The following is an 11,913-nucleotide window of genomic DNA, read 5'->3' as shown; positions in this document are numbered from 1 at the left end:
ATGGTTGCTAGGGTCACTTCTTGCAATTTTGGTCTTAAGCAAATGGCGAAAGCCATTCAGGATTTTCTGCTTTAGCACTGACAATGTTGGTTTCATGTGGACTCTTCTATAATTTCCAACCTTCATTCATTTCATACATTCAGATATAGATCGTCTGCAGTCTGAACACTAATGCCATTTCTTTCTTGTCATTTCTACTGGTAATCCATGTGTACAGAGTTGAGGGAGGCACATTTCCAATTTACAGTTGGAAAATAGGCAACTTCAAAAACAGTGTTCAAAGGCTTATGGCAAATTGATTATAGCACTTAAGGTTGGACTCCTGTTATCCGTCTGGCCCCAGCACTGGAGCGGGAGAGGCACAGAGATAGTGGCCAATAGAGCAAGTGTTAGATCCAGAGTAAGCCATAAATTTGTCTGGATCTAGGGGGTGGAAGGCTGAATGAGGACACTGAAAAGAGCTTAATGAGAAAATACAATAGGCTTCTGTGGTTCAGAGAGGTCAAGTGTTGGTTTAAAAGCAGGCATGCTGTCAGCTTGCAGGTGATGGAGAATGAGGTCCCTAACGTTCTCTGCTGAGTAATTCTTCATTTTCCCTGTTTTTTGTAAATTTTTTATTTAAAGAATTATCCTCAAGTATATGATTTTGAAACAAAGGAAATTTTAATATAAGTTTCTTCTTAATAAAGCCTTTCTTCATAATGGTAGAAATGACTTTAAATTCATAGCTAAGATGCCACTTAAGGTGGCTATAACACCAGATTGAATGGTCTAATGAAATTTGGTATTATTTGCTTATTTTTGAAATTTGGTGTTTTTTTCTTCCCATAATCTGCAGAATTTCCCATGTCCTCCTTTGCAATGTAACCAAGCGGGTGTCATTCTGGTTTGTGGTTACAGATCCTTCGAAAAATCACACCCTTCCTGCTGATGAGGTACAGTCAGCCATAAGGTAATCTCTGCTAAATACGCCTTCTACGAGTAAATCTATTTGTCGATTAATTCAACTCTTTATAGATGTTGAAGAATTCTCTCTCTGCTTCATAATGATTTATTAAGATGTCACAGATTTCATTTTGTTAGTTTGTATTAGAGATTAGTGTAGATCAGCGGTTCTCATCTGGGGCAGTTTTGCCTCCAAGGAGACATTTGGTAACGTCTGCAGACATTTTTGTTGTCACAGTTGGCGGGGGAAGGTTGCCACTAGCATCGAGTAGGCAGAAGTTAGAGATGCTGCTAAACATCCGGCTGTGCCCAGGACAGCACCTCACAACAAAGAATTATTTGACCCCAAATGTCAATCCTGTTTTGTTTGAGAGATCCGGGTTTAATTATTGGCTACGAATGTTTAGTACTGTCTTCTTTTGGCGAGAACTCCTTGTATAACACTCTCGTGTGATGGTTCATGACGTGGGTTCTGGAGCCCAGATGTATCAGGTTTTTAATTATGGTTTTGCCTCTTGCTAACTATTTCAATACAGACAAGTTACTTCCCCTTTTTTGCTTTCCTCTTATCATCTATAAAACAAGAATAATTATGGTACCCCTCTCTCAGAGTTACCGAGGAGATTAAACGAGTTAATAAATGTAAGGTGTTTTGAGGGACAAGTCATACCTTTGACTTTTATTTTAAAAAACCATACAAATATTCGCATTTCTTGGGTCTCTAAGGACTGACCTTCCTTAGTCAATGTACAGACTTGACCTTTAAAAGACACCTTTTCTAAAAAAGGTAAAATTATGATTCATACAAATAAAAAATAAATGCTTTCAAAGATCGTAATATTTCACTAATTAATGAGGAATCTAGTTAAGATGTTAAAACTAGTTCGAAAGAGACTTAGTGAGTGACTGACCGGTTCTAAGATGTCTGTTTTAGCTTTGTTGTGAGGGTCTGCCCTTATTCAAGGTCAGTCTTGGCTGAAAGATTTTCATGTTGATTGATACCCATTGGGGATTTCAGAGATGGAGATTTAGTTTACTGAACTAGAACTTCTTTCTAATCAGCCTGAGCGGTGATAGAATAGCAAAGTGTTAACCAACCAGGTAGATAGAACGAGAATGCAGAGCAGCTTTTCATTTTATTCTGAGTTATACCTTAGTAGCGGGATTCATTATTTTGTGGAAAGGTTCTTGTTACCAGATTATCGATAGTAGATTATGAAAAAAATTCTATAGTTTGGTAAAAATTCCATTGAAATTATCCCCTGCTGTAGGTGATCTGGTTGGGATTCTCCTTCGCATTCATGAATAATCATCCCTCAGCATAGATTTTTATTTACTAAAGGAGGTCTTTCCTGATAGCCTGGTGCGGGTCTGCAGACATTCTGAAACTCTTACTATCAAATTCAAGACCTGCCTGTCCAGTACAGCAATTACCAGCCACATGTGGCTATTGAGCACTTGAAACGCAGCTAGTCCAAGATTAGATAGTGTAAAATACACACTGAATTCCAAAGACTTTGGTGCAAAATAAAATGAATCAACTCAATATTGATTACATATTGAAATTATATTTTCTTAGATCTATTGGGCAAAAATATATTATCGAAATTAATTTCATCCATTTCTTTTTACTTTTTTAAAAAAACGCAGCTCCTAGAAAATTTTCAGTCACACGTGAGACTCACATTATAATTCTATTTTCCAGTGCCGCTCTAGGGCTAGATGAAGTAAACTTGTCTAGTGTGAATTCAGTAAAGGCCATATGATATCTTTGAGAAATCTCCTCATCTGGTTTGAAAATTCCAGTTAGAAATTCACTTCTTTGGTCTCAGTCAAATAAGTCTTTGCTACCAACCCTTCCCTAACTACTACCACCACCAAAAATTGCAGATTCCCTCCAGGAAGAGTAAAACATTCACCTTTATGTTTTCTAGACTTTGGACTCCTAAAGCACAATTTCCTTCAGTCATGCGGACCTACTTGCAGTTTCCTGAGCAGATCATACTATATGCCGTGTCTCTATTACGTGTGCTCACTACATGCTTTGGTCTAAGGAATTCCTACTTGTTCCTTAAAACACAGCTCAAAAGTTGCCTTCTCAAGAAAGCAGCCCTGATTTCTCAGTATGTTGTACGCGGCCCTTTGCTGTGCTCCCGCTCTGCCCACATTGTCCTCATTCATAGAGCATTTTGCACCTCACTGTGATTGTAGAGGGGCTCATCTGCCATCCTTCTACACTGTAAGCTCCTTGATAGTTTTATTTCGCTTTGTAGCTCCGGCACCTAGCAATATACCTGGTACTTAGTTGTCAGCAAATGTTTATTGAATTAATGAGAAAAAAGAAAAGGATCAAATTGATGGATTTACAGCTGCTCCTGGCTTCATGTTTTCTTTTCTCTTCCTGGTTTTCTTTTTTTTCTCATATTTATCCCCACTTTTTTTTTTTTTTTACATATAATTTTATCTTCTGGGGCTATTGGTATTTACGTAAGTCACCTTAAATAGAGTCCTGCCCTTTTAATTTAGATGCTACCTCTCAGGAAATAAAACCTGGGCAGAGCTCAGAGCTCAGGACTTCTATTTACTTCTAGGGCATTCGAAACAATGGAGGGCAGTAGTGCATAGAAGAGTCAGCACTGCAACTTAGACTGTCTAGTCAACCTGAAGTCTTGGGGACGCTGCATTTACAGAGATTGTATAATCATGGGGAGATAAGTTTATACCTTCTGTTTCTAATGTTGTGGTTTTGTCTTGTTTTGTTTGATTGTCATATTTTAGAATGAATAGGAACCGGATCAACAATGCCTTCTTTTTGAATGACCAGACTCTGGAATTTCTAAAAATTCCTTCCACTCTTGCACCACCCACTGAACCATCTGTGCCCATCTGGATTATTATATTTGGTGTGATATTTTGCATTGTCATAGTTGCAATCACGCTATTGGTTTTATCAGGAATCCGGCAACATAGAAGGTGAGATTTTGAAAGGGAATGATTTAAAGAGCATTTTTCTATTTCCTCATGACTTGGAAAGATAAAGAGAGGATTTGCCCCTAGCTGAAGATAATGCCTTATGTCTGAAACTTTGAAAAAACATGAGCTATTTTCAAAATGTCGCTTATTTTCTTATTTTTAGAGACTTTTTATTTTCTTATTTTGGGAGTCCATTGTCCTTTACTTAACTATGGCTCCTTCCATTACTATTGCTCTCTCTGTTTTATACCATATGACTGTTACATATCCAGTCTCAATTTTAATATCTGCGTTATGATTTTGTAAGCTGGACGTACAGAGCTAGGCAGACTTTTCAGGTAGGCAGAATTGATCTTTGGTAGTCACGTACGTCCAAATGCCAGCCGCCCCACAGTTCTTTCCATGCCTCCCCACCTGGGCCTGCCTCTTCTTGGCCCAGTGCCTGCAGCCATCGTATCCCAGATACTTTTTTGCTGTTTTAGACTTCCTTCCCTTTGATGGATGCTCATCCCTCTAGTGCCTATGATATCACATAGGACCATGCTCCTCAAAGCGGCCTTTGAATGAACTCCCTGCATCAGAAAATAATTTTGTTTACAAGTACTTCTGATCCAGAGGGGACGTGGAGAGAGTCCTCAGCTCTTCACTAGACACTTAGATGCTTCTAAACCTTCCCTTCTAATACCGAGGAAGAGGAATTCTGGTAAGTGGGAATCACAGTGACGTGCATTGGTTTTCAGAAGGGTTGGTGGCCAGATGGGATATGTGCTATGTGTTCGGCCAAGCGTGTGTTCAACTAAATGTTTTTCCTTAGGTCTGCTACTTTCCATGCATTTCCCCCTAGTTACTAAAAGAAGGCAATCATTTTAAATCTTGGGCTTTATAGTTTTTTCAGAAATGATAAGGGAAATGCTACGAAAGAAATGTGGTTTATGTCTAGTACCGACTTAAAGATTAAGATCAAGTTGCTCTTGCTTGAATTTTCTTGATCTTGGTTTGACATGTCATACAAAGAGATTTGGTACATGTTGTTTGTTATGGTTTGTTTTTTTAAAAGGATGATAAGAAATATTCTCTTGTAATATTCGAATACCTATGTTTAATATTTTTAAGTTTTGTATTAATCCTAAAATGCTGTGATTCTGTGGTTTCTAATGATTGTAACCTTTGGAAATTCACTTCATCTCCTTGGTTCTCAACTTTCTTTCTAGTACCATGTAGTGTAGGAGTTAGAAAAATGGACTCTGGAGATAGACTGCTCAGATTTCAAATATGTGTCTCCTAGTTAATGGATATATAATCCATTAACTATGGATATCAGGAAACACAGGCAATGAGTCAGGGAAACCAAGCTCTGGAGAATATGGTTGGTGCTTCTAGAGTCAAGTTGGCTAAGTTATTATTGTTATTATTTTTTACTATCTGTGCGTAGTTAACTTTGCTAGAGCGACAGCGAGGTATACTGGAAATATTTAACTTGGTAGGATAAAAAGAGTTAATCCAGTAAAGTGCTTAGAGTGGCACCTGGCACACAGTGAGCGCTCAATAAGTGTTAGCTGTTACTATTATTTTATTATCCTGCCATTTACTGGTCTTCCAGCCAGTTTATGCTGGGATCGGCTATCTCCTTCCTTCTGAGTGGATTCTGCAGTAATGTAATAATCGGGTGTGTAGCATCATAATCCGTTGCCTGGGAGAAGTGAGGCTGTTGTCGCAACTTTGCCTTCACAAATTCATTTCATGTTCATTCTAGGAAAACAGATGGATAAATCTCTTTGTAAACCTGCAGAGCATCAATAATTAACAAACATAGTCAGGACAATTATGACGACCTTCTGAAGATAAATTAATTTGTTGTGGTGCGTTTCTCTCGAGCAAAGTGTTGCTTCAGAGGTGAGGAGAGGATGCAGTTTGAAGTGGGGAGAGCCCTGATGATTATGATGAAAGCCCTTTCTAATCATGGAGTAGATAAGAGTTGCCCCTAAAGCTTTCAGCCTTGAGGAGGACAAGATGAACTGCACATGCTGCACAATGATGTCCGTACTAGAACTGTGTCCAGCCTCAGCCCAGAAGTAAATATTTTAGTTCTCTGGTCAGCTTTACGATGATGGTGATGGTGGAGATAATGGTGATAGTGATGGTGGATGATGATGTTGACAGCGATGGTTATCATGGTGAACGTGAAATGATAATGGTAATGGTGATAACGTTGATGATGTGATGTGTGTTTTAATAGAAAGAGCACTGGATCAATATTTTTGGTTTTGGGTACCAGTCCTAGGCCCTGGTATTTATTAGCTGAGTGACCTTGAGTAGGCCATATATGGAAAATGAGAAGAATATTTTCCACCTAGCTCCCTAATTGTTGCAGAAATTTTAGAGCTAATATTTTTTTTCGTTGTTCTTAAATGTACATACTCAGTAGGAATCAAATATGTGTTTTGAGTGAAGTTCGAAGAGACTATATAGAGTTCTAGGTCCACTCCTTTCCCCAGTCTTGTTCCATTCTGAACGACAGATTGCTCTACATGTTTAATCTGAGCTCCTTCACCTGAAAAACAGGGGTACTGATACAATTTGCATAATATTGCAGTGGGAATTAAATGAGACGATATATGCAAAGCATTCTTGTTTCTGCATATAATAGATATTATTATTATTATAATTGCTACCACATAGCAGATATAGAGCAACCTGCCTACAGTCATATGGTTAGAAAGTAGTGGTACCAGTATTTAAAACCATATGGGCATAAAGCTGAGGAAAAAATGTAAAAAACAAAACAAAACAAAACAAACCAGATAGGCTTGATCACAAAGCCCACCAATCTCACCGTGCTGCCATGCCCACTGAAACTGTTCCGGCCACACTGGTTTCCCCAGAAATCATCCATATTGATGATGAGGACAGTCCCAATTCCCCAATAATTGATTCTGTGTTTAAAGATCATGTTTTTCTGTCTTTTGTTATTTTTTCTGGCTATTCTTGAGCCTTGGCTCTTCAGCCCTGTCTTGTTTGAAGGGAGACAGAAATTCTCTTTCTGCTTTTAGCCACCACTAGTTTATCTAGAACAGACCCTATTTCTTAGTATCGCCTAGTTCCAAGGGCCCTGAAACTTCATGTTGTCCCCTCTTTTGCCCTTCTTCCCTCTGGATCTATGAGAGATATTCACAAGCAAGGTGCCTAGGAGCTTGTTTCAGGTATTTTAGTCAGTTTTTAAATCCTTTCCCTGAACTACCTGACATTGCAGGAATAGCAGAAATCATTAACACTCAATTTTATTTTTCCGGAAAAAGAATTCATGTTTTTTAGCAGAACATCAAATCGAAATGACCCAGAAAGATAGTTAAGTTTTATTATTCTCAGTAAGAGCAATGCACAGGCAGTGAATCAGTTTATTACTGTACACCCTAGGAAATGTGACAAAGTGCTGTATTACTGTTAGAGAACCTTTGAGCTACTTATCATATCCACCAGCCAGCATGTTACTGACACTGCAGTTTGTGATGCCTGGCAATGCCAAGACTCTGAACGACTGGCTCTAAGGTCGCAAAAACAAAACAAAACAATACTATACTAACAAAATCTGTACTAACTCCTAATTCCTAAGGTTGGAAAACGAATATTTTCCTCTATCCATTTGAAAAAATAACAATACAAGAGATAAGAACTATCACATGTGTCTATATCCCTCCCTTCCTCTCTCCCTCCCTCCCTTCTTTCCTTCTTTCTTTCTCTTTCTTATGGTGGATCCCATTTAAGATCTACCTTGGGCTATGGTCTGCGTAACTCTCTACAGCATTAGTCTATCCACCCATCTTTCCATCTGTCCATCCATTTGTCTGTCAGTCCGTCCATCCACCCATACATTCGTCTGTCTCGGTAGCTGGCCAGTCACCCACGTGTCTGTCCATCCAACTCAGCCTACTCTGTGCTGAGTCCAGATCAGCTGTTTTACGAAATATCTTTAAATTTGGATTTGGATTCATCTGATTACTTCCTCCTGAGAGATTCAGGTCAAAGAAATTTGGTGATGGGGTGGGGCAGGAACACAGAATTAGATATATAATATATAACTTTAGTGTATCACATCTGGAGACACTTATCAATTTGTCTCATTGTTGGTGATGTTCAACAAATTTCTCCTTTAACGAAATACAAATGTCTTTTTATAATTAGTACATTGTTTGTGGGTGTGATACATTGAGACCACGTGAATATCCTGTTCTCTAATTATCTCTCAGTTTGTGGTTTAATATCTATTGATGACCCTCATAAGAATCAGTTATTACTGTAGTTGCCATTGTTTTATTACTATAAAGAGCTCTCTCTTTTCTCTCCCTTCCTCCACCATATTCTTTAAAGCAAAGTAATATTGACTTTCATGTAGGACTAATAGGAAACTCTACCTCAGGCATCTTTGGGGCATCTTCACCACCTCCTCACCTGCCAGAGACTCACCAAGGTTCTAACGGACTTCGATAGTTGTGAGAATCCATACTGGTCACCACGGCATTGCCCACCATCAGCCACGTGATCCGTGCAGGTCTGCCTCTTTGGTGTTTCCATAGATTCCTGAGACAATTGAATCTCTGGCAAGTCTGAGAGCTTTATGCCTAACATCTTGTCTCCATGGCACCCCAAAACCTAACTTGTGATATGCCTCAGGGAAGCTCTTCTTCCGCGTGGTTGCCTAGAGGTACCCCCCTCTTTTTCCTCCCACTTTCTCTATGATATCAAGCATAATTGGCCCAGTTGTCTTGGTCTTTTACAGAAGACAGGAAGAACCTTTGAATTCAAGGTTGCAGCTTTCCACACTCCAAGGACATATTAAGGGTCTGGTTACCACTTGGGTTACGGTAGCAGGGTCTACAAAAGGTCTGAGCATGCAAAACTCAAAGTTCATCCTGTCATATAGGTTTTTGGAATGACTTGGAATTATAGCTGTGAGTTGTAATGTAAAGTAAAATGTGTTCTGAGTTCCAAAACCCCAACTTACAAATGAACACAACTATTTTTTCTTCTTATTAAAAATTATTAGGGTGTCATTGATCAACACAATTCAATAAATTTCAAGGAACGCAACTATTTTATACATAGAGCCAAGCAGTGATATCTGCAATTTATAACACTGACTTCTTTTCTACAAAGTAATGTGAGTTTGCTTCTTAATATCGCACTTCCGTTTCATTTTCACTCAACATTTATAGACCATTAATTTGTCAAATCCTGTGAGAAGAATTTATTACTTTTTTAAATTCAATTTTTGTGAAGTTCTCCTAGAGCAAAGTTTTTAATTTGGCAGGTTACCATTTTCCTCACATTCCTTCATGCAGTTTGTGTGTGTGAATGTATATGTGCATATGTGTGTATACAAACATATTATACACATATACGTATTCATATATGTGTTTATTTTAGTATTCCAAATAAGACCACTCGTTCTGATCTATCTATCTATCTATCTATCTATCTATCTATCTATCTATCTATCTATCTATCTCATCCATACAGATTTATATATATATATCATCCATACAGATGTCTTACCTTGATAAGATCTTTTCACCTCATCAGCTCTTTATGATCTTTGAAACTTATTTGAAAATACAGTCATCGATTATTTCATCATTCTGAGGTCCTCTTCCCTTTCCTGCTCTCTCTGTACAGAAGGCTATGCTTTCTCTTCCTAGATCCCAATCATTCTCTTTATGTGCATTTAGGAAGAACAAAGAACCATTTGAAGTGGATGACACCGAAGATAAGTGTGAAAACACGGTCACAATTGAAAATGGCATCCCCTGTGACCCCCTGGACACGAAGGGAGGGCACGTTAATGACACCTTCATGACAGAGAATGAGCGGCTCACCTCACTCTGAAGGGCTGCTGTTTTGCTTCTCCAAGAAACTCAACACTTGTTTCTGTACAACTGTCGAGCACTACAAATGATCAAGGACAGATTACATATTTTGTGTCACCGTTCCTCTTTTGTAAGAAATTTTGAATGTGCATGAAAGTGAAAGGCAATCAGTTATATTCATGAAGACCATTGGAATCATAAGCCGTTGACTACTCCAAATATTCTGAAATATTTCTCTGAGAACACAGTGTGTAAGGGTAGTCATGCGGTGTTTGTATTTATTGATTTAAAAATGCACCAATATTTAAACATTTCCAGAAATAAGGTCATGCCACTGTATATATCATGCTCTGAATACCTAAGGAAAAATTTTTTTCCAGTGGAGAATACCTATAATGTGGAGAAGAAATCATTGAAAATGGGTCCTTTTTAAATATTGTTTATATCACATTGTATACAACTAAGTAAGCAAGAATGAAAATTAATTATGGTAAATAGGATGGATAAAAATGGGATACACAAGGTCGATACACAAGGTGGAATTTGATCTTGTAGCATACCAACAGTTGCGTTTATATTTTCTGTCAGCTTTATTTGTTGGTTATTTCTGCAATATTAAAAGTACAATGTATGATAATTTAATAAAGTGATAATCATCTCTCTTTGATTATGTGATTGATTGTGGTCTGAAGTTTATTTTCACACTGTAGTACGTACTAAGCCTAATTTTATCTTTGGCTGAGTACAGTGAACTTTATTGATGATGCACGACAAGGTAGGACTCCCTAAGCCCCTCCCCATCCCCAGGGGGTCTGGGATGGAAACTAGAGGTCAGGAGAGTCTCAGTGTGTTGGGAGATCGATTTGGGGCAAGGACTCCCCAGTAGCTGAGGGCCTCTTCCTCTCACTGGGGCTGGTGGTCCAGGGGGCTCTTATTCCTTAGAGGCCATGTGGACCATAAGGTCCACCACACTGTTCTTGTAGCCAAATTCATTGTCCACCACACTGTTCTTGTAGCCAAATTCATACCAGGAAATGAGTTGGACAAAGTGGTCATTGAGGGCGATGCTAGCCCCAGCATCGAAGGTGGAAGAGTGTGTGTCACTGTTAAAGTCATAGGAAACAACCTGGTCCTCAGTGTAGTCCAGGATGCCATTGAGGGGACCCTCGGATGCCTGCTTCACCACTTTCTTGATGTCATCGTATTTGGCAGCTTTCTCCAGGTGGCAGGTCAGATCCACAACTGATACGGGGGTAGGGATGCGGAAGGCCATGCTGGTAAGCTTCCCATTCAGCTCAGGGATGACCTTGCCCACAGCCTTGGCAGTGCCGGTAGAAGCAGGGATGATGTTTTGGAGAGCCCCTCGCCATCACACCACAGCTTCTGGGTGGCAGTGATGGCATGGACTGTGGTCATGAGTCCTTCCACGATGCCAAAGTTGTCATGGATGACCTTGGCCAGGGGGGCCAAGCAGTTGGTGGTGCAGGAGGCATTACTGACAATCTTGAGGGAGTTGTCATACTTCTCATGGTTCATACTCATCACAAACTTGAGGCAGAAATGATGACTCTCTGGGCTCCACTCTTCAAGTGAGCCCCAGCCTTCTCTAAGGTGGTAAAGACACCAGTGGACTCCATAACATATTCAGCCCCAGCATCGCCCCATTTGATGTTGGTGGAATCTCACTCCTGGAAGATGGTAGTGGGCTTTCCATTGACGACAAGCTTCCCATTCTCAGCCTTGACTGTGCCTTTGAACTTGCCATGGGTGGAATCATACTGGAACATGTAGACCATGTAGTTGAGGTCAATGAAGGAGTCATCGATGGTGACAGTATCCACTTTGCCAGAGTTAAAAGCATCCCTGGTGACCAGGCGCCCAATACGGCCAAATCCATTCACTCCAACCTTCACCATCGTGTCTCAGGGTTGTGGCTGGCACTGTGTAGGAAGATGCAGCTGTCTGTTGAATGGGAGGACCAGAGAGCCTAAGCTTAATTTTTATTAGTTGTGTTTAATCTGCTCTATAGCCCTGGAAATGAATAATTGTTGTTATGTGTATCCATGCTTGAAGACACTTTGTAATTTTTAGACTTGATTTTCCTTTCAGATGGGCCATGTGTCATTCTAAATTC

General features: G+C 39.5%; 2 protein-coding genes and 1 pseudogene across 2 annotated transcripts in view; 2 read left to right on the top strand and 1 right to left on the bottom strand.

The window, feature by feature from the left end:
• The window catches only part of CLTRN (collectrin, amino acid transport regulator), a 24,146-nt gene extending 13,692 nt beyond the window's left edge, over positions 1-10,454 (top strand). Inside the window, exons 4-6 of the mRNA XM_023532303.1 lie at positions 833-952; positions 3,724-3,918; positions 9,642-10,454. Of these exons, the coding sequence (XP_023388071.1) occupies positions 833-952; positions 3,724-3,918; positions 9,642-9,798 (472 nt within the window). The 3' untranslated portion in view covers positions 9,799-10,454. The remainder of the gene's footprint in view (positions 1-832; positions 953-3,723; positions 3,919-9,641) is intronic.
• ACE2 (angiotensin I converting enzyme 2) overlaps positions 914-11,913 on the top strand; it is a 76,990-nt gene continuing 65,990 nt past the window's right edge. The window contains exons 1-2 of the mRNA XM_011362973.2: positions 914-952; positions 3,724-3,918. The gene's annotated coding sequence lies outside the window, so the exon portion shown is untranslated. The remainder of the gene's footprint in view (positions 953-3,723; positions 3,919-11,913) is intronic.
• LOC105294001 lies at positions 10,613-11,761 on the bottom strand (annotated as a pseudogene).

This window comes from Pteropus vampyrus, unplaced genomic scaffold (assembly GCF_000151845.1).
Source record: "Pteropus vampyrus isolate Shadow unplaced genomic scaffold, Pvam_2.0 Scaffold81, whole genome shotgun sequence".
Classification (NCBI taxonomy): Eukaryota; Metazoa; Chordata; class Mammalia; order Chiroptera; family Pteropodidae; genus Pteropus; species Pteropus vampyrus.
Note: the sequence above shows the minus strand (reverse complement) of the source record. Positions and strands in the feature narration are given on the sequence as shown.